This window comes from Rhinopithecus roxellana, chromosome 3 (assembly GCF_007565055.1).
Source record: "Rhinopithecus roxellana isolate Shanxi Qingling chromosome 3, ASM756505v1, whole genome shotgun sequence".
Lineage (NCBI taxonomy): Eukaryota > Metazoa > Chordata > Mammalia > Primates > Cercopithecidae > Rhinopithecus > Rhinopithecus roxellana.
The window spans coordinates 146,039,840-146,060,166 of NC_044551.1; the positions used below are offsets into that span (position 1 = coordinate 146,039,840).

At 46.3% G+C, this 20,327-nt stretch overlaps 1 protein-coding gene and 1 long non-coding RNA gene across 2 annotated transcripts in view; one reads left to right on the forward strand and one right to left on the reverse strand.

Moving 5' to 3' along the window:
* THBS4 (thrombospondin 4) overlaps nucleotides 1–20,327 on the reverse strand; it is a 47,573-nt gene that overhangs the window by 2,547 nt on the left and 24,699 nt on the right. The window contains exons 7-20 of the mRNA XM_010386009.2: nucleotides 19,951–20,153; nucleotides 18,032–18,169; nucleotides 15,462–15,530; nucleotides 12,798–12,950; nucleotides 10,588–10,692; nucleotides 10,247–10,354; nucleotides 9,815–9,974; nucleotides 8,621–8,739; nucleotides 7,693–7,745; nucleotides 3,981–4,174; nucleotides 2,789–2,967; nucleotides 1,730–1,778; nucleotides 1,441–1,637; nucleotides 619–791 (exon numbers count right to left, since the gene is read on the reverse strand). Of these exons, the coding sequence (XP_010384311.2) occupies nucleotides 619–791; nucleotides 1,441–1,637; nucleotides 1,730–1,778; nucleotides 2,789–2,967; nucleotides 3,981–4,174; nucleotides 7,693–7,745; nucleotides 8,621–8,739; nucleotides 9,815–9,974; nucleotides 10,247–10,354; nucleotides 10,588–10,692; nucleotides 12,798–12,950; nucleotides 15,462–15,530; nucleotides 18,032–18,169; nucleotides 19,951–20,153 (1,900 nt within the window). The remainder of the gene's footprint in view (nucleotides 1–618; nucleotides 792–1,440; nucleotides 1,638–1,729; nucleotides 1,779–2,788; nucleotides 2,968–3,980; nucleotides 4,175–7,692; nucleotides 7,746–8,620; nucleotides 8,740–9,814; nucleotides 9,975–10,246; nucleotides 10,355–10,587; nucleotides 10,693–12,797; nucleotides 12,951–15,461; nucleotides 15,531–18,031; nucleotides 18,170–19,950; nucleotides 20,154–20,327) is intronic.
* Nucleotides 3,638–6,208, forward strand: LOC115896451. Its single transcript, XR_004056337.1, has 3 exons — nucleotides 3,638–3,662; nucleotides 3,750–3,854; nucleotides 5,717–6,208. It is a non-coding gene; the product is annotated as an uncharacterized LOC115896451 (long non-coding RNA).

Here is a 20,327-nt window from a genome sequence, read left to right on the forward strand (position 1 = left end):
GGAGGCTGAGGCAGGAGAATCACTTGAACCAGGAAGGCAGAGGTTGCAGTGAGCCTAGATCATGCCACAGCACTCCCATCTGGCAACAGAGTGAGATTCTGTCTCAAAAAAAAAAGATACAAGTGCTGCTCTCATGCAGTTTGTGATCCAGTAGGGAAGACAGACTGTAAGGGGCATAGTGCAGTCAGGGTGAAACGTGCACTAGTAAGTGATTACACAGGGCCCAGAGGTGCCACAGGGGAGGGTGTGGAGAAGAGACCCTGCCACACCTCTTACCTCATACTGATTGGCATGTCCACCCTCAGGCTTCTCTTCAGAGCATGGCAGAAGGGCACAGCCATCCAAATGCACCAACCCCACAACGCTGGGTCCTCCCCTCAACTCTGCTCCTTCTCTCCCCATCTTGGCCCTTCTGTCCTGTCCGGGTGGTCTGTCTGAGTCTGAGTGCCTTCTCCCCAACTTCTTTTCTAGGTTCCCCACCCTGCAGTCACAAAAGTCCTGGCATGTCCTTGGGGACTATCCTAGGTCAGAACTGCTCAGAGAAGTGAAGGCTCTGGGATGCAGAACAGAGGGTGCTTTGCTTCTAGGGCAAGGTAAGGAGATGGGACCTTCACCTACCTGATGTAGCCCACCTGGGGCCTGTGCTGTAGGAACCAGCGGTAGGATACCTTGTCCTTCCAGCCCACATTCCTGGAGTCCTTCCACAGCAGCCTGACCTGGTCACTGGTGTCCCCCGTGTGCCACAGGGAGTTCCGGAGATGCTCCCCTGGACCTGTCTTAGACTTCACAGCCTGGATGATGACACAAGCAAGGTTTTAGGACAGGACCCAGGCACCGCCCTTCCCGCTTCCTGGATCTGAAGTGATGATCCAGGTTACAGTCATGGTTATCATCCGGCTGCCTTGGATTCGAAACAAAGCATAAACGCTTAAATGTCATATCTATGGAGGTGACCCCAACCTTTTACTACTAAGCCTTGCCCAGTATTCCACTACACATTCCATGTTGTTCCTGCTGCAAATCCACTGCTCCCTACATTTGCCCAATGAGGGCTCCCATCAAACATCTGGCTACTTAAGTCAGTCTTGTGTCCTAGCAGGAGTGACAGAAGTAGCCCACAAGCCCTCCTGTACAAAGTTGGACCTATCGATGAAACTTATTAGCCAGTTTCCAACACAGTGTGCCTGAAGGTGCACTCTAAACCTTCCCTCTCTCTGACCTCACGTAGGCTGGGATTCCCACCATTAGAGGTTAGAATGTAGCTGGTACACAGGAATGAAGGCAAGGCCCTGCCTGGGTCAGCTGTAGTCTTCCCTGGCTCTAACGTTAGCATAAATGCATCAATTTTTTAGATTAAGTGCCATATAGGAAAACACAATATCTGGAAAAAGATGAAGGGTCCAGAAGAAAGGGCGATGAATGACTTCAAACCACCAATACCTTGAGCTGAATGCCAGGTTCTGCAACCGCGCGGAATGGGGTGGCTTGCCAATATGTCTGCTCTGTCTGCTTCCACATGACCACGTAGAAGCTGGAGCTATCTTGGTAGCCAAAGATAAAGCCCGCATAGTCATCATCTGTCTGGGTATTTACATGGAAGGTCCCTTCGAAGTCAACTCCATTAAAAGCCGTGTACCCTGTAGGGACCAGATAAGATTAGAACAACAGACAAACCACACTAGTAGCTGGAAGAATTCTATGCGAGTGGCAACTGAGGCCCTGGACGTACCCACTGCTAGGCCAGGATCACTGTTCATGGTCTGCACAATCTCCATGCCCTGCAGAGAGAGGTGAGGGAGTTCAGAACAGTCTTGAAGGGGTCAAGTAACCCTGAGGAAGCTGAACACCTCAGGCACCATGAGTGAGTGGCCAGTGATGTCTGACCTCCATATAAAGATTTCATCATCTGAATAGTTGCTCTATTGTGTTATGTGCTCAAAGAAAGCATGTGCTTGTAAAGAAGGTTAAGAAAAGCTGGCCGGGCGCGGTGGCTCAAGCCTGTAATCCCAGCACTTTGGGAGGCCGAGATGGGCGGATCACGAGGTCAGGAGATCGAGACCATCCTGGCTAACACGGTGAAACCCCGTCTCTACTAAAAATACAAAAAACTAGCCGGGCGAGGTGGCGGGCGCCTGTAGTCCCAGCTACTCGGGAGGCTGAGGCAGGAGAATGGCGTAAACCCGGGAGGCGGAGCTTGCAGTGAGCTGAGATCCGGCCACTGCACTCCAGCCCGGGCGAAAGAGCGAGACTCCGTCTCAAAAAAAAAAAAAAAAAAAAAAAAAAAAAAAAAAAAAAAAAAAGAAAAGCTCAAAGCTGAATAGAAATAAGTTTGCTGAGACTGTCACTTAAGCTGACTGAACAGGCCTTTAACTGGGGAACATACAACATATACTTCTAATCAATGTGACTTTCTCTGTGACTCTGGAAAATCTACTAAGCCTCTCTGTTCTTGCCTTTCTTGGTTACACAATGAGGAGGATATGCAGAAGGCAGTCTGCTGCAGAGATCAGAAGTGTCAGTTCTAGGGTCAGACTGCCTGGGTCCCAACTGCTACTTACCACAGTGCTACCATCATTAAGATGCTACAATCATGAAAGCTGTAGCAGAAAATTTCATCCTCTGTAAAATGGGCATAATTGAAGTAGTCTGTCATAGGGCTGTTTGAGGAATAAGAGCGATGTGAAGAATGCCTGGCTCATTGTCTGCACCCTCTAAACATGACCTACCACTATCAGAAGGGCTCTGTTGAGAGGCAAGGCTGAGCCGTTGCCGCCCATGTGACACTCACCTGGTTCAGGACCACCCAGTTGGGATCGATCTGGGCATCCCCTTCAGGATCCAGGACCACGGTCTGGTAAGCCCTGAAGTCAGTCAGGGTGACCTCTGCGTTCTCTGGGCAGACATCGATCCGATCGATGACCTGGTCCTGGTCAAAGTCAGACTCACAGATGTCTCCCACTCCGTCGCCTGAGTGGGGTGGAAAAGGACAGGAACTCAATAGCGCTCACACCCACTGCCACTCCTTGGCAGGGAAAGGGGCTACATGAGGAACAGAAGGGCTCAAGCTCCCACAACCAGGGCCATGATTTCCCATCAGTGTTGGGACAGGAGCCCTGGGGTCATGTCTGAGCTGGTCCCAGGCCCCATCCTGGAGTCCTTGTACTGGGTGACCAGGCCAGTCCTCCCAGAGCTTTTTGAAAGATCAGTTTGAACAGTTGCCCTCCACTCTCCCCATAGAAGTTCTTATTACCTACAGTTGGGTTCACCAACTGGTGGATCTTAAGCCTGACCTCACATAAGCAAATGTCTACAGCACTTTCTGGACTGTAATGTATAGAAAACAGGGAAATTATTGTTACCAGAATATCTCTAAGACTAACTTCTGGTGGCCCCTAGACTGAATGTGGCCCCCACGTGTGTGTTGTTCAGCTCACGTGCTGGCATTTTTGCATGTGCACTGCTGTGGATGGGCACGCCCTCTCCAGGTCACCGCAGTCCCCAACACTCCCTGCTGTCTCATGTCTGGCTTGGTGCAGACCTTTTCTTATCTGCCTGGCCCCTGCAGGCATCTGCGTTTGTGAACCTGGCATATACCACTTCTGTGCCATTCTCTTTATCCTGCTCCTTTTCGGGGACTCCCAGTGGAAGGTGGAAGGTGACAGGTAAGATGGTGGAGCAGCTCTCCAAGCCCTTTGGGAACTGAGCCACAGTGTGTGGCTGCTTCCCTGACCTGTGTGATGGCATCCTAGGGTTGTTCAGGAAGATGCAAAGCAGCTCAGTCCTGACTTAGTTGGAGACTGGTGTCTACCAGATATCTGCTGTCCACACAAGCTACAGCTATGCAGAGAGGCCGGGTATGGAGAAGCAGCTGATGGGAGCTGGGGATGTTCTGAGTTGATGCCTGGAGAGAGGCATGCCCCCACATGCCTGGCTGAAGGGAGCCCAGGGGTGCTGCGCAGCTTTGGGCTGAGCCTGCTTACTGTTGCTATCCTCCTGGGCTGGGTTGGGGACCAGCCGGCAGTTGTCTGGTCCAGGGGGCACCAGGTCTGGGATACCATCATTGTCATCATCATCATCACACTCGTCACCAATTCCATCCTTATCGGTGTCCAGCTGGGCACTGTTAATGACGGTGGGGCAGTTGTCTGTGCTGTCCTGGTGCCCATCTCCATCACTGCGGGAGAAAGGACAGGTGATGTGGCTCACAGTTCAGCCGGGAACAGGAAGGATCCATTCTTAGGAAGGACAGTCTGTGCTTGAGGTTTTTTTTTTAAAACCAGGGATGGCTTTTAAAATCAAACCCACTGGGGTCATTCCCTTAGATAAGGCTGCCCTATGGGCCTCAGAGACAGTTCTTCCCATCCTCAACCTCTTGAAACAAGTGAGTCATTTCCTACTCATGAAGATAAGGGTCTATTTCTATTATTTGTGACCAGATGCTCCTATCAGTCCCTGGGAACTGTTAGATAATATTCAACTCAGAGGACGTATGAGGAGAACAGAGTGACAGGCAGTGGAACCAGACAGCCCAGTGTAAATCCTGGCTCAGGCACTGGCCAGCATGTGACCTCAGGCATGATACCTGACCTCTCTATGGCTCAGTGTCCTCATCTGTAAAATGAAAATAGTACCTACGTCATAGGGTTGTTGTGAAGATTAAATGATGAAAATCAGGATTTTGCATATTAAATTTCAATATATGAAAAAGTACTGACTCTTAGGAAGTCCTACAGTGTTTTCTGGATATTACTCTTCACAATCCCTGGCTAGTGGATCCCATGAGGATTCAGACCTGAACACCATGGGGAGAAGGGCTAAGTGAACAGGGCCACGCCTTCCCGAGGGGAGCATGTAGGCCAGCCTCAGTGCTGGTCTCAAGGACTTCTCAGAACTCTCCTTCTCTGTCCACCTGACTTTCTGGGCTGAGAGGCCACCTGAAACTGAGTCTGCCCTGCCTCCAAGAGGTGTCCTGGAGTCTGAGACCGCTCATGGTTACTCTGGAAAAGAGTTAGGAGTCCTTTAGCCCTGGTCCACCTGCGGCCTGTCCTGGGCCAGGAGCTACCCCTGCACCCTCTTGGAGAGGGAAGCCAGGGACCAGACCACGCTCTATGGCCACACTTTCCAGATGGTATAGGGGGACAGAAAGAGTCCAGCAAAAGTGAAGCCAGCCTGGACAAGCAGAAGATGATGTGGCTCAAACAGCAGAATCCCTATGCATGCAGCAGGCCTGCTTTATAAAACACAAGACTGAGCTATTTCCATTAGCAGCCGTTCTGTAGAGCCCTGAACGTTTTTATGTAAAAACAAGCAGTTCCTGTCTCTTCTCCAAGGTTCAACTTTGTGGGAATTAAAGCATAGCAGAATGAGTCATTTGTTTTGGGCAAATATCTAGAGGCTGGTGGGATAGGATATTTTAGAAATTAATGTAGATAGTAGTCAGAGTGCAAGATGACCTGCACCAGGGAACATTCTTGATGCACATTATTTAGGGCAGTTGTCGGGATACAGTCCCACCTTCCCTGTGGAAGAAGAGAGGGACATCTGACGTCAGGCTCTGTTGCTGACGTGCCTTTTCTTGTACTGTGATACCAATAATAACATGGCCCCTGCTTTCTGCATGTCACCCTTGGGCCAGCACTGTGCCGGGAGCTTTATCTACATTATCTTGAATTTTCACCATAACCTGTGCGATGCATTTATTATCTCCTCTTTGCAGGTGAAGAAGTTGCGATGCCAAGAGACTGGGAAATATGTTTAAGTTCACTTAGCTAGCACAGTCGGGCCTCTGTATCCGCGGTTCCATATCCGCAGATTCAACCAACTAAGGATTGAAAAGATGTGAAAAAGAACAATAAAAAATGACATAAAATAATACAAACAAGAAACCATTGCAGTATAATAACTATTTACCTAGCATTTACACTGTATTAGGTAATCTAGAGAGGATTTTTAAGGCATATGGGAGGACAGGTATAGGTTATATGCAGATACTACATCATTTTATATAAGGGACTTGAGTATTTGAGGATTTTGGTATCCTGGGGGCAGAGGGATGTCCTGGGACCAATACCCTGGGATAATGAGGGATGACTATTTGTACTTTGCAGCAAGGACACAGAGCATAATGAAAAAGATGCACACTTTGGGAGGCTGAGGCAGGTGGATCACTCGAGGCCAGGAGTTCAAGACCAGCCTGGCCAACATGATGAAACCCTGTCTCTACTAAAAATACAAAAATTAGCCAGGCATGGTGGCACACACCTGTAATCCCAGTTACTCGGGAGGCTGAGGCATGAGAATTGCTTGAACCCAGGAGGTGGAGGTTGCAGTGAGCTGAGATCATGCCAGCCTGGGTGACAGAGCAAGACTCCATCTCCAGAAAAAAGAGAGACGTGGCTTCATAGGAGTTGTCCTTGAGTAAGATTTGGGTCAAGAACTGGTTTCTGCAGGGCAACCTCTGATCCACGTTATCAGGAGAGAAATTACCTCTTTTTTTGCTTTGTCTTTCAGAATCCTTTCACTCTCATCCTTGTCCTAGCTGCCTTTGTAAGAATTCCCTAAGGAGATGAAAGGGTTTAGAACCTTGGTTTGCAGGTGCCTCTAGGGCTGAGTGGTACACGTCTGTTTTTGGTGATGTTCTTCCAGTATCTGATCAGTTGATCCAGCCTTGAGTCTTAATGTAGGACTCCATCGTGTTGAGCTAGGAAGGTTGACAAAACTCACTTCCACAGAACAGTTCCAGTTAAGTAAGGGAAATGGAATTTTAAAAATTTCAAGGAAATTTCCAGAAAATAACAGCAATCCCTCAGCAAACTGACAGCCTTCCATTTTGGGATGATGGTGAAGTTTTCCTGAGCTGAAAGATTATAAAAATAAAAGAGCGGCCGGGCGTGGTGGCTCAAGCCTGTAATCCCAGCACTTTGGGAGGCCGAGACGGGCGGATCATGAGGTCAGGAGATCGAGACCATCCTGGCTAACACAGTGAAACCCCGTCTCTACTAAAAAATACAAAAAACTAGCTGGGCGAGGTGGCGGGCGCCTATAGTCCCAGCTACTCGGGAGGCTGGGGCAGGAGAATGGCGAAAGCCCAGGAGGCGGAGCTTGCAGTGAGCTGAGATCCGGCCACTGCACTCCAGCCTGGGCGACAGAGCCAGACTCTGTCTCAAAAAAAAAAAATAAATAAATAAATAAAAGAGCTAATATCTATTGAGTGCTATGTATGTAACAGAAACCACAATAAGCACTTTCCATGGATCAACTCAATCTTCACGATGGTCCTATTAGCTAGATCTACTGTCATCCTCACTTTACAGATGAGAAAATTGAGGCACAGAAGTATTAGGTAATAAGTATTAGTATAAGGTTAGCTGGCATGTAAGAGAAGGAGCTGAGATTTATATCTAGCTGTCTTATTCCAGAGCCCATCTGTGCAGCATGATGCTATATTACCTCTCCTGAAATAGATCTTACTTGCTGGAGTGCCTAGTAACCTATTCTGACACCATTATCCCCTATACAGAACTTTCAGGGAGAATTTTCATGGTAATCCTGACCAAAGGCAGGGCTATTATCCCACCAGCAGTTCAGTCAACCCAGAGAGATCCCAAGGAATGGAGCGGCAGGAAGTTCTGAAATTTAAAACCCTCTCCGGATGTTGCATCTGGCTCTCTGCAGTTGGGAGACATGCTGTACCTGTCCTGATTGGTGTCACAGGAGTCCCCAACCAGATCATTATCCACATCAGACTGCAAAGAGAACAGCACATGTTATTTATTCCTGGGCCTGCATATACAGAATGTTCCAGAGAAGTCAGACCTCACTCATCATTGGATTTGGGGAATTATTTCTCTGGAACTGGGGTGGTGCAAAACTGCAAAAGGACAACACCATATTGGTGTAGGCACAATGCTGAATTTTCAAAAAAGCCTTCTAAAATACTAAGCTACATGGATGGGCTGCCCACACACCAGATGAGCTGATTGGAAAGGGGCGCTGGGGCAGCATGGTGGCAGGTGGAGGCATGGAACTCCGGCATGGGTCAGAGGGAGCCAGCCATAGGCACGGGGAGAAGACAAGTTGATTTTGCTTTGCTTCTGCAATTTGAAATTTGGCCAAAATCGTGAGTGAGTCACAGAGGGCAACCATGACTCCCCTGTCTCAGGGCTTTAAAAATAAATGACACATCATACCCAATTATCCAGACAGGAAGGAGGAGTGAGAAGGGAGATGCAACACATCACTGGCTGAACTTAATCTGAAATGTCCATACATAGGCTGTGTAGGGGTTTGAGGACTAAAGGGACACAAGGCTCCCAATGGTTAATTTCCATGTTCCATTTTCCTTTCTGCAGGAAAAATACTTGTACTGAGCATCATGAAGCTTGTGTTACTAACCTCACAGGCAATCGACAGCCTGGGAGATAGTCCCTAGGGCTTCCGATCTCGTGTGGTGTTCATCCCACCATCTTCAGGCCCACGGTGTGTCATTTCTCCACCCCTGCTTTGTTAGGTAAGTGGCAACAGCTAAGAGGCTCTGCTGTTTTTCTAGACACCCATCTTAAATGAGTCTTTGCATAGAGGAATTCAGCCTGGAGTTTGAATTCCCCAGTATCCTACTAACCTGGTTAGGGTTGCTGATATCAGGACAACTGTCACAGGCATCCCCCACACCATCACCGTCCTTGTCCCGTTGGTCACGATTGGGAAATCTTGGGCAGTTGTCCAGAATGTTTTTTATTCCTGTGAGAAAGAAATGCTACCTTGAGTCAGGGGGATGTCACTGACTTCTAGGTGCTGGAGAGATCAGGCACATGATGAGTTGCTTCTGCCTGGGCCAGTGTCACATAGGGACTAGCCTTTTCAGCAGTTATCCAGAGGTAGCTTCAAAGGATGGATTCTGGGAGACTTAAAAATGAACAGCTCTCAGAGGTATTTGTCGACTGAATTCTAATTTGTCCAAGATGTCAAGGGCTATGATAGCAACCAGAGGAGGGGATCATGATGGCTGTATGGGCTGACCCTGGAGAGGGAGGATCTCATGGGTATCTGAGCTATGACTGAGACCCTACGGCTCTAGGCAGTGTTGTGCTGGAGCTGGGTCCTTTGTGTCCCTCTTTCTTTTCAGTTTTGTGTTTGATGATGTCACATTGGTAGCTTGAAATCAGCAATGAGGACAGTATGGAGTTACCTCATGGAAACTGGCAAATGCTACCAACCAGGGCTTTCTGTGGTTTGTTTACCAGCACACCACTGGAAATGGGTCATCAGTTAGGCTTGCAGAAGGTGAGGTCATGTTTTAGGGGGGGTGTGCATGTTCTGGAGCGGGGTGTGTGTGTGTGTGTGTGTGTGTTGGGGCAGGTGGTATTTTGAAAAGATTTTTCCTTCAAGGGCCCACAGTGTGATGTGTAGCCTGTGATGTGTAATCTGTGACCCTGCTCAATGCCTTCTCATTCAGTTCTCCACTTCTGGGTCTCTCACATGTAGAAGGTCTAGTGGCGAGTGAGGAGAGGTAGAAATGGGAAGGGAGATGCCCACAAAGACACACCCTGACAAGACACTGCTTGAAGGGGTCCTACAAAGTTTCTGGCAATGATACAGAGTCCTGGAAACATCCAGAGCCATTAAGTAGTGGAGTGGGCTGTGGAGTCTCCTTCCACAGACACAAGTCCACCTTGGGCCCTCCAGATGCAGGCCACAGTGAGCCACCCACAGCTGGAAGGCCCTGAATCAGTCATTCTATTCCTACTCTGGAGAGAGAACAATGGAACAAGGTCAATTGAATCCCAGATAAAAGACAAAAGTACGACAAATCTACCATCTCCATCCATGTCATCATCACAGGCATCTCCTCTTCCATCCCCATCCGTGTCTTTCTGGTCATTATTTAAGACACTCAGGCAGTTATCACAGGCGTCCCCAAAGATATCTTTATCGCTGTTCCTTTGGTCCACATTGTGAATCAGGACACAGTTATCCTAAAAAGATGAAAGGATAGAACATCACTCAGACTTCTACTAAATCCACTTTCCCCCATTGTTAGGAAGAGTCAGAACTCTGGTGGCCCAAATTTGTCAGTTTTATATTTCAAACATTTGTGAATCTTATGGAGTAAAAAGCTGCAGTGCCGTGGAATGCAGGCATGGAAACTAACATTTGGGATGATTCATATACATAGTTGACTTCACAGGCTTTCTCCCATCATCCCTGGTACATGGCAATTCACAGGCCCTCCCAGCAAAGCAGGTACCTGCTCATTCAGGATTCCGTCTCCGTCAGCATCCTCGTCACAAGCGTCCCCAATGCCATCTCTGTCTGCATCTTCTTGGCCAGAATTTGGCACATACTTGCAGTTGTCCTTAAGGGGAAAACGCAGTTCTGAATGACATCCTACATTTGTGTTAAGCCAGTAACTGTTTCTGACCTCAAGACACTGTGGCTTTATTGTTGGTGGCTGTTTCACTTCATCTGAGATACAGCTACTTTACAAGTGCAATTTTAAATTAGATCCATAGAACCTCTCCCCATAGAAGATGTGACTTTGGAAAGCCACAGTGCATGTGTGCCTGCTGTCACCCCAACACCCCTTACCTTCTTACAGTTCCTGGCAGAGCATGGCAGTTCTTCATCAGGGTAACTGTCGATGTCCACATCCTTTCCACAGACATAGCCATCGCCAGCCCAACCGACTCCACACTGTAAAGGGAAAGCCCATCAGAGGCCTGGGAAGCTGAGCCTGGCAGGGAGCTGGTGGCTGACAAGGGCCTCTCTGCTCCTTTGCTCATTCCCAGGGGGAGGGCCCAGAGTCACTCAGCCTTGTTGAGTGGGGCTTAGAAACTATTTAATTGCACTTGAGTAGTGTGATGGTTCACTGTTCAAAAGATGTAAAGGGAGACGTAGAGAGAAAACTCTCCCTCCCACTCCCGCTTCCGCTTCCAGGAACAGGCAGAGCAGCAGAAGGGAGACAGGAAGAGGGGACCCAGAAGGTCACAGGGAACTGGAAATGCAGAGAGAGAGAAAGCTGACCTGGGATCGAAGATAAAGGAGGGAGGAGGGAGAGAGTCTGAGGAGCAGAGTCTGGGCCAATGGAAATCAGACTTATGTGAGCACAGGTTAAATTTCCTGGCCTCACTACCCAAAATAAGGAGCTTTCAGACCAGTGACTTCCTCAGCCGCAGCCTGCCTATTCTCAATCATCTGTGCTCTCCCTCTGCAACCAGGATTCAGGAGGCAGGACTCCAGAGAGACCCTACCGGGCTCCTGGTTCCTGCTCACTTGCCCCAGCAGGGCCTTTGGAAGGCCTGGAAGGTTGATCCATGAGGTTGGTCCTTGACTCACTTTAATGAGGAAAAAATGTCCTCTAGGAACAAATACATTTTTAATGAGCCATTTTCTGGCAGATTCAATTATTTTAGTAGTCACACCAAGTTTATTAATCCTTTACCATCTGTCGTTGTGCCTTATTACAAATTCAAAAACATATTAAGAGCCCCATCACCCACCATCCCAGGGGAGTTGTCAATTTGTTCACAGTAAATGGGGATTTCAACAGAGATATACACTTGCTTCTCAATGACTGCTTTTTGGTAATAAACAAGCCCAACCATGAGGAATTCAGGAACTTGCTGGGGTTATTCCCTCTCTGATACAGCACATTCCTCCATCTGACCTTGTTACAGAATATCTGTATTGCCAGGGAGGGCTGACTTTATTATATTTATTTATTTAACTAATTTTTGACTCTGATTTTTCCTATTTGAAAAGTGATAGGCTCATTGTGGAAAACTGTGCATGCATCAAGACAAAGAAGCATAACTTTGAGACAAAGAAGATGGAAAAGGGCTCTAAGGATCCATCTTGCTGCTCAGGGCTGATCACTGTGGACCGGTGAATTCAGAGTCTGACAGGCCACCTGCCAAAGGCCTGGTACCCCAGGAAGTGCAGAGGAGGGGGGCAGCTGAAGTCTGCTGATTTTTCAGTGCCTAGGATCCCCAGGACTCTGGATCCTTGGATTTGGGAATGGATGGCCAGAGCGCACCTTCTCCTTCACATAGGGCCCACTACAAGCTCAGCATGAGACCCATGTCAGGCCCTGCTGTGACTGCTCTACTCTCTTCCCAGTCTCCCCTCCCCAGATCAGCTCCAGGGCTGGATAATGCACAGGAGGTGTGACCATTCATGGAGCTGTCCCTGATTGGAGTGGAGGTAGACATAGAGCATGGCACAATCTGGCCCCTGCCAGTCACCTGCAGGAGACGGGAGGTTTCTCCCCGAGGGCCTAGACAGCCCCCACATCTCCACAGCGGCCCACCCCCAACAGGAGTGTCCAGGCAGACACTGTGGAAGTCGTAAGGATGAGGACAGTTAGAGATGACAGCAGGTATGTTGTCATTATACAGGCAAGTAGACGGGGCAGAAGAAGGAAAGGGGAGAAGAATGTTCCTGCACCTCCCTGCTGCTGGCTTCTGGGCCTTTCCACAGAAGGTGCTTGGGAGCTGGGGCTTCACTGGAGGCTCTGGCATTCAGGTGCCCAAGTAGACAGTGTTGCCCCATAGCCAAGAGGGAGAGAAAAGGCAGCTGATGGTTAGATGGATGTCAGGCTGCTCCCCAAAAACTCAGTGGACCCTGTTCCTATTACACTCCATGTTCATTTTGATTGCAATGCTTTCATTTTGAAGTACTTTTACCCCGAAGCACGTAGAAACTGGAGAGAGGTGATGTTAAAAATGGAGGAGGAAAAATGATAGAGGAAGTCAGAAATGAAGAGGAAAAATGATAGAGGAAGTCAAAAAACAACTTACCACACACGTCACATCCCCCTGCCTCTCTTCAATGCACTGGGCATTCACACTGCAAGGGTTCAGCTCTGGGTTTCTGCAGTTTCTTTCCATTTTGCATCCTCTTATCTGATCACCAGTATACCCTGACTTACAAGGCCCACAGCGGTAAGATCCCTGCAGGGAACAAAGATCAGATGATGAGCTGAAAGCTGTGAGCAAAGGTACAGTTTGAGCAAAGGTATGGTTATTGTGTCTATTTTCACAGGTACTCATTGCTGGCAGGATTCAGGCATCAGACCCATGCCTGCCTCTCTGCTTACATGTAAGATCATGTGAATGTTGGTGAAAACACCATCAGACTAGAGGCTGTGTCCAGCCACTCAGACAAACACGGAATAGAAGTGAGGGAAGAGGGCTGCACAGTGAACCAGTGACACTGAGTTGCCCGTGCCACCGTGGAGGGCATAAGGGGAGAGGCCAAAAGTTCCAATGAAGTCCTGGGAGGTAGTGTGAGAAGCTTACTCTGGGGACAGGGAGACCATCTGCTTAAGAAGCAAGTTAATTTTTCTTCTTGCTGTTCCTCTGGCTCTTTTCAGTGGAATGACAAAGGAATGGGTGCACAGAGAAATGCTGGTGGCCTGCATTGAGAATTTCTGATGAGGCAGGCTGAGAAACTGACAAATGAGCTGTCAGCTCCACTGCAGTGACACTTCAGGGGCCAGGTTTTTTTTAGCTTTTATAGATATAATATATACATAATATATATAATCACACTGCACACAATATATGTAATATATATTTTATAATATATAAAAATCAAAATTAAAATTTTCATCGTTGAGGTATAATTGACAACACTGAATATATTGAAAGTGTGCAGTGTGATGATGTGATAGACATATACATTGTGAAATCATTACCGGTCAGTTAAGTAACATATCCATCAACTCACATAGTTGCCCTCCCCTTTTTTCTTTTTCAGTGAGAACACCTAAGATCTGCTCTCTTAGCAGATTTCATATATATAACATAGTATTATTAACTAAGTCACCATGCTGTATATTAGATCCTCAGAACTTTTTCATCTTGTGCAGTTTTATTGACATAAAGTTTACAGATCGTAAAAGACATCCATTTGAAGTATGCAGTTTAATGATTTAAGTCACTCACAACCTCTTAATTGCCACATCCAAAGCACGCTTTCCAGCGACCTGTCTCAGTCTCTCAGCCTCCCTGGTGATGCTGTCCACTTGCTCCTTTTTCTGGCTTCTGCTCTTTTTCCTTGGCCTAGTCCTTCATTTTTGGGGTTTCCTGGAGTTCTATTTACTGTCTACTTTCCTTCTCTCTAGGTGGCTCAGTTATTACCTTTACACCAAGATCTCGCAAATCTATTTGCAGACTACTTTGTCGTGGTGAAAGCTGAGAAGCAATAAATCCCCATCGATTCCTAAGCAATATAGCATTGTGGAGAAGAACTCGGGCTCTGTAGCCAACCTGGAAGTCTTCTAAGATGTGTGACCTTAGTATAAATACGTAACATTCCTTTATTTTCTTTTTGGAGACGGGGTCTCCCTCTGTCACCCAGACTAGAGTGCAGTGCCGATCACAGCTCACTGTAACCTCAAACTACTCTTGGACCAAAATGATCCTTCAGCTTCAGCCTCCTGAGGAGTTGGGACTATAGGAATGCTCCACCACGCCTGGACTTAATGATGTAATAGTTCTGTGCCTCAGTTTCTTCAATTGTAAAATGTGGATAATAATACCCATTTATGAGGTTGTTGTGAGGATTAAAATAAGTGACTCGATAAATGTCAAGTGCTTTTACTTACAAGGAAACAAGGAACCTAGAGGTTGGATAACTTTCAAATAGTCATACACGTAATCAGTAGTTCTTTTCTTGATAGTCTATTCTGGTACATCTTTCATCTTGGACATAGTTTGATAGGAACTTTCAGAAATAAAACCCATATCTGAATACTTAAGTTATAGCCATCCCTAAGTGCTAAGCACTTTAATTTAATACAGTGAAAAGTTTTTAAAATTTTTTTTCTGAGACTGAGTCTGTTTTTTTTCTTTTTGAGACTCTGTCACCCAGGCTGGAGTGCAGTGGCGCGATCTCGGCTCACTGCAAGCTCCACCTCCCAGGTTCACGCCATTCTCCTGCCTCAGCCTCCCGAGTAGCTGGGACTACAGGCGCCTGCCACCAGGCCTGGCTAATTTTTTTTTGTATTTTTAGTAGAGAGAGGGTTTCACTGTGTTAGCCAGGTTAGTCTCGAACTCCTGACCTCGTGATTGAAAAGTTTTATGAAAATAAAGAATGACATTTGGGGATTGTATAGTCACCAGTAAAATACTGAACTATTAACATAAACTACCAAGCTCTTTGCAATTTTAAAATACAGGAGTAATAATTTATTCAATAAATAGTTATCTAATAGCCTAATATTGCAACTTTGGTAGAAAATAAAGGACAAACTTGGCACTTATAAAAGTATTCTTACATAAAAATTACTTACACAATTACTCAAACACTTTATTAGCATAAACTTTTGCCCTTATTCTGCCAATCAAATACATTATGCCCACATGTTCTAGGTGTGTTTGGAAGCTATGGTCTATAAACATACACTTGTTTTAATAACCAGTTCTGCTTTGATAACAACAGCTGTGAGAAATACTCACCAAAGTATTAATGCAGATCGAGTTGGGAACGCATGCTCCATTTCGACACTCATCAATGTCAGTGCAGACCTAGTGCAGAAAAGTTCAAAGAAAGTTTAGCGAGACATGCTGCTTAAATAGAAATGCAAATAAATCTCCTTTGTTTTGCTATCTTTGTGTGAAGTGAAGATGCAGAATTTCAGGTAGAATAGTAATCTGAGGGTTATTTGTGCCATCTCCCTGCATTTGTACCAGTTTGTACTTAACCTAATTGCAAATGAGAATTGCTTTCATGGCATTGAAAGTTATTCAGAAAAGACAACTTGTGTAATTCATCTGTTCTACCAACTTGTTAGGTTAGGAAAGTTTTTTTTTATCTTGCTTGGGACTCAGTGTAGTTCTCCTATCTGAAGATTCTTAGCTTTTTTCAATTCTGGAACATTCTCAGTTTCCCCCAACTGCTTTCTAGTCTTTCTTTGGAACTACAGTTGGATGAATATTGGACTTCCTCGTTAATATCTTCTTTTGACTCCTAACCTCTTGTTATATGCTTCATATCTTTATTTCTCTGTGCTGTGTTCTAGATGATTTCTTTAAATTCACCTCCTAGCCTATGAATTCCCTGCGAAGCTGTGTCTAATCTGTTTTGCCCATCTATTTAGTTAAGGTCAATGATTTCCACTGATAAAAGTTTTATTTGGCTCTTTTTCAAACTTGTCTGTTTTTCTCACATTGTCCTACACTTTTGTTGTTGTTGTTGAGACAGGGTCTTGCTCTGTTGCTCAGGCTGGAGTGCAGTGGCACGATCACAGCTCACTGCAGCCTCGACCTCCCAGGCTCAGGTGATCCTCCCACCTCAACCTCCCAAGGTAGCTGGGACCACAGGCACGCACCACCACACCCAGCTAATTTTTTTGTGTGTATTTTTTTGTAGCGATGGGATTTTGCCATGTTGTTCAGATGGGACATTGCCCTGTTCTTTAAGTATGGTATTTATTTCTTTACCTTTTTATATTTACTTTATATTTATCATGTTTCCTCGTGGTAGTTTATAAACTGCCATTTTTGTTTATGAGCATATCTTCAGTAGCCCAGATTTTGCCTGTGGGCATTCCACTGGCCCTGAATTTTGGCGTGTCTTTACAGAGTGGTGTGTCTTTGACTTGAGACAGGGCCCTGGGGATTTTACCTTTTCATGGCTGGTTATGACTTTAATTTTCTGGCTTGTGTTTCTGCATTATATGTATAACACAGATTTGGAACTCGTAACTGTATGTGTTCCACACTGTATGTGTGCCACATTTGTTGTGGGCAATTTTCATTTTTGTCAAGCATGTCTTCAAGCTGAAGTCAAGCTTCTTTATTGTTTCTTAGGGCTAGTCAAGTTTTCCTGTCTCCTTGTAATGGATAGGGTGGTTCTTTGAGGGTCCTGGACTTATGCAGGGGTGTTAGGCCTTTCCAAAGTTCCCAGACTACATTGCTGCATCCACTCCACACAGGTGGTAAAAGCCAGGTCCCCGTTCCTAGGACCTGGACCTGGCTCCCACCTCCCAGGATCTGCTGTGGCATCAGTTCTTAGTCACAGTTCCGGCTTTGAGTTTTCTCTCTGTTTCTGGACACTACGTCATTTCCTTTTATTTCTTTTGACTTTGGAATGCAGTAACATTTGCTGTTAAATTTTAGCAAGGTGGCTCCCTTCCACTTCAGTTCTGTCTGCCATGTCACTGGAAGTCTATTGAGAAGCGTTCCTTACTACCTTACACCAAGTACCTTGTATTTTGTTTTGTCTATTTCCTTGGTTTGTTCTTAGAGATTCTGTCTTTAGAGGACTCTAACAGCTTCTTGTCATTCCTACATGTCTAGCTTGCCTACCTTTTCTAGTCTAAAAAATCATGCCCTCTAGAACCCTTTGATAGGCAGCTAGGAAATAATAAACCCCTGCCCTTCTTCAAAGCTAATAATTTCCCTAAGGTAGTAAAATATATTTATAGACCAACCATTTTTAAGGGCTAAAAACATCAAAAAGAATTTCACAGTCAGTCAGTTAAATAATGACCAGGATATAGTAGAACATTTGGAAATAAATGGAGACTGTCAAGAAGTACTCAAGTGCTTTATGGCAATTTAGAGCTTACATAAGAAAAAGGGGAGGTTGCCTTGGGGGATTATTTCTACTCTTAAAATCCCCTCATCTCTGAAACAGCTTCGGATTGGCAACAATGACTCTATAAAAGTGACCTAATTTTTCAAAGCTTTTGTTTCCCTGGTTCTCAACTTATTCTGCAGGACAAAATGTTCAACGGCCATCAACAAAATAAGCCGGAAATTATGCCAATAGCCATATTACCCCTTTTACTGTTTTTCCAGTAATACTCTATTATCCCATCTTAAAAGCTTCCTCCCTTCTAGGTTTTATAAATGTAAATACTTAGAAATGGTTGAAAAACTTCCTAATTTGCTCATTTTGCACCATGACATTCCACATGGCCTTGGCTGCTCAAGGAGGTAAAGGGTTACACCAAAGAGGTGGGAACCAACCACAGTTGTTCTGTTAAGATGAGAAATGAATAGAAACCATGACTTCAGCCTACCTGCTTGTTTGACTTGGCAAAACTGATCCCAACACCCTGCACCATGGGCCCTGTGAAGCCCACTGGGCAGGCGTCACATCTGAAGCCAGGAAACAAATTCACGCAGCGCACGCCTGGGTAGCAGGGATGGTATTTGCACTGAAGACAAAAAAGTCCAAAGTCTTTAGCCACACCGAGAAAACACTCCAACTTTTCTTCATCTATTTGCACATACTTGTTTAGTCATTTAACTATCTTTTGGTGCAAAAAATAATAAAAGGAAATAAAGGCTTCCAACTCCAGTTACCCACTGAATCTCTGACTACACAATCTAACGTTGCTTTTTAGTGGGCTCTGCTGTATTGTAGAATAATGGCAACATCCATGTTGAAATGGTCCTTGATATTAACCAGCCTACCTCTCAATGTAATAAGCTCCCTGATATTCTGACACCGAATTTGCAAATCTCTGTGAAAGCACTACGTCTCTGGACCACTTAGCTGGCTGTTAAGATGACTCCAAAAGCATCAGCAAACCAACTACTCAGTCAGAAAGACCTAAGAAGGCAAAGCCAGGGCCGGTGCCTCTTCAGTACCACATAATCCCTCAGGGCCTGTGCCTGCCTCCATGTCCTGTCAAGTCCATGCTATTCCAAGGCTCTAAGAAGCTTGGAGATTGGTTCTTTTTTTTTTTTTAAATCCACTTCAACTAATGTAAAAAACATGACCACTTCCTGCCCTTTCAGAAAGAGGAAAATTCCAGCTCACAGATAAAAACCAGATGCACTTCAGTGAAATGTGTGCAGATGTTTCTCCAATTGAGGGATTACTAGAGACCATCTTAATTGCTTACTACCAGGGAAGGTAATCAGCTGAGTGTTACTAACGTTACCAAGGGCCTGCAGGAGCCCCAGGGAGCCAGTGTGCCTAAGTTCCCTACCTGTGTCTCTCCCCTGCGCTTCTCCTTTCAGCCTTCCTCTGGCTGGGTGGGAAGAGAAAGGCACATTGAAGGCACATTTTGGTGGCAGCCTTGCTACCTGCTATGAACACTACTTTGCGACTGGACTGGTGATTGCCTAACCATGTTTTTTGTTTGTTTTGAGACAGGGTCGTGCCCAGGCTGGAATGCAGTGGTGCCATCATGGCTCACTGCAGCCTCAACCTCCTGCCTCAGGCAATCCTCCTACTTCATCTTCCAGAGTAGCTGGGACCACAGGCACATGCTACCATGCCCAGGTAATGATCATATTTTTTGTAGAGGTAGGGTTTTGTCTTGTTGCCCAGGCTGGTCTTAAACTCCTGAGCTCATGTGGTCCTCCCGCCTTGGCCTCACAAAGTGTTGAGATTGCAGGCTTAAGCCACTGGGCCTGGCCTGCCTAACCACGGTGTTGAAACAGTCTCTTCTAGGGCTCTGCCAGCCGGTCAAACAGCTGGATGTGCCTCCTCTGGGGCCCTCCCTGGGCACGTTTAGTTACTAATAGGTTACAGGGCCTCCCCCTCGTTGGTGTGACATTCCCCTCTGCTCCTTTATTTTAGGAAGCCTGAAGAAATAAATCCATGGTGACTCCTGAAATATACCCTTACAAAAATCCTCCCCTTCCACATTTGCAAAAGTGGGGGAAAAACAAAATTGTAGCACAGACTGCTTAAGAGAAATAACCAATGCAAATGTCAGCGTGTAAAGCAGAAACCTCAGCACTGTAGCCAATGGACCAGTAGAAGAGTTGGAAACGCAGAGGAAAAATGACAAATGCAGCCATAACCTTGGGTCATGTCTCCTTCCGCCATCCCTGTGTCTCAGGGTCTCCAAGCAAGTGGTTTTGATGGAGCCTGGAGGACAGCCCAAGTCAGCCCTTAATCATCAGCCTGGCTTCTTTTTCCAAAAGCTGCAGGGTGAGGAAGATACTTAGGGATTCCCTCCTGGTCTAAGTGAACTTTTACCTCATCAACATCAATACAGGTGATCCCGTTTCCTGTGTAGCCCTCGGGGCAGGGCCCACACTGGAAGCCATCTCTGCTGTCGGTACATTGGACACCTCGGAAACATGGGTTGGAGTCACACCGACGAGGTGGGCGTGTTGGCGGTGCAGGGGGTGCTGGGGGTACCACTGTGCTTGGGGTTGGAGACTGAAACTTGAGAGGACCTAGAGGAAAACAATCATCCACAGGCTTATTCACCGCCAGGAACATATACAGAAGACAAAACAAAATTTAGTTTCCTATTGAACTTTTCCTCCCTCCCCTCCAACTATGTGGTAGACCTTCAGAAACTGCGGTTAACGCAGACTCACCGCAAGCCCTTCATCAGCCTGCATCAT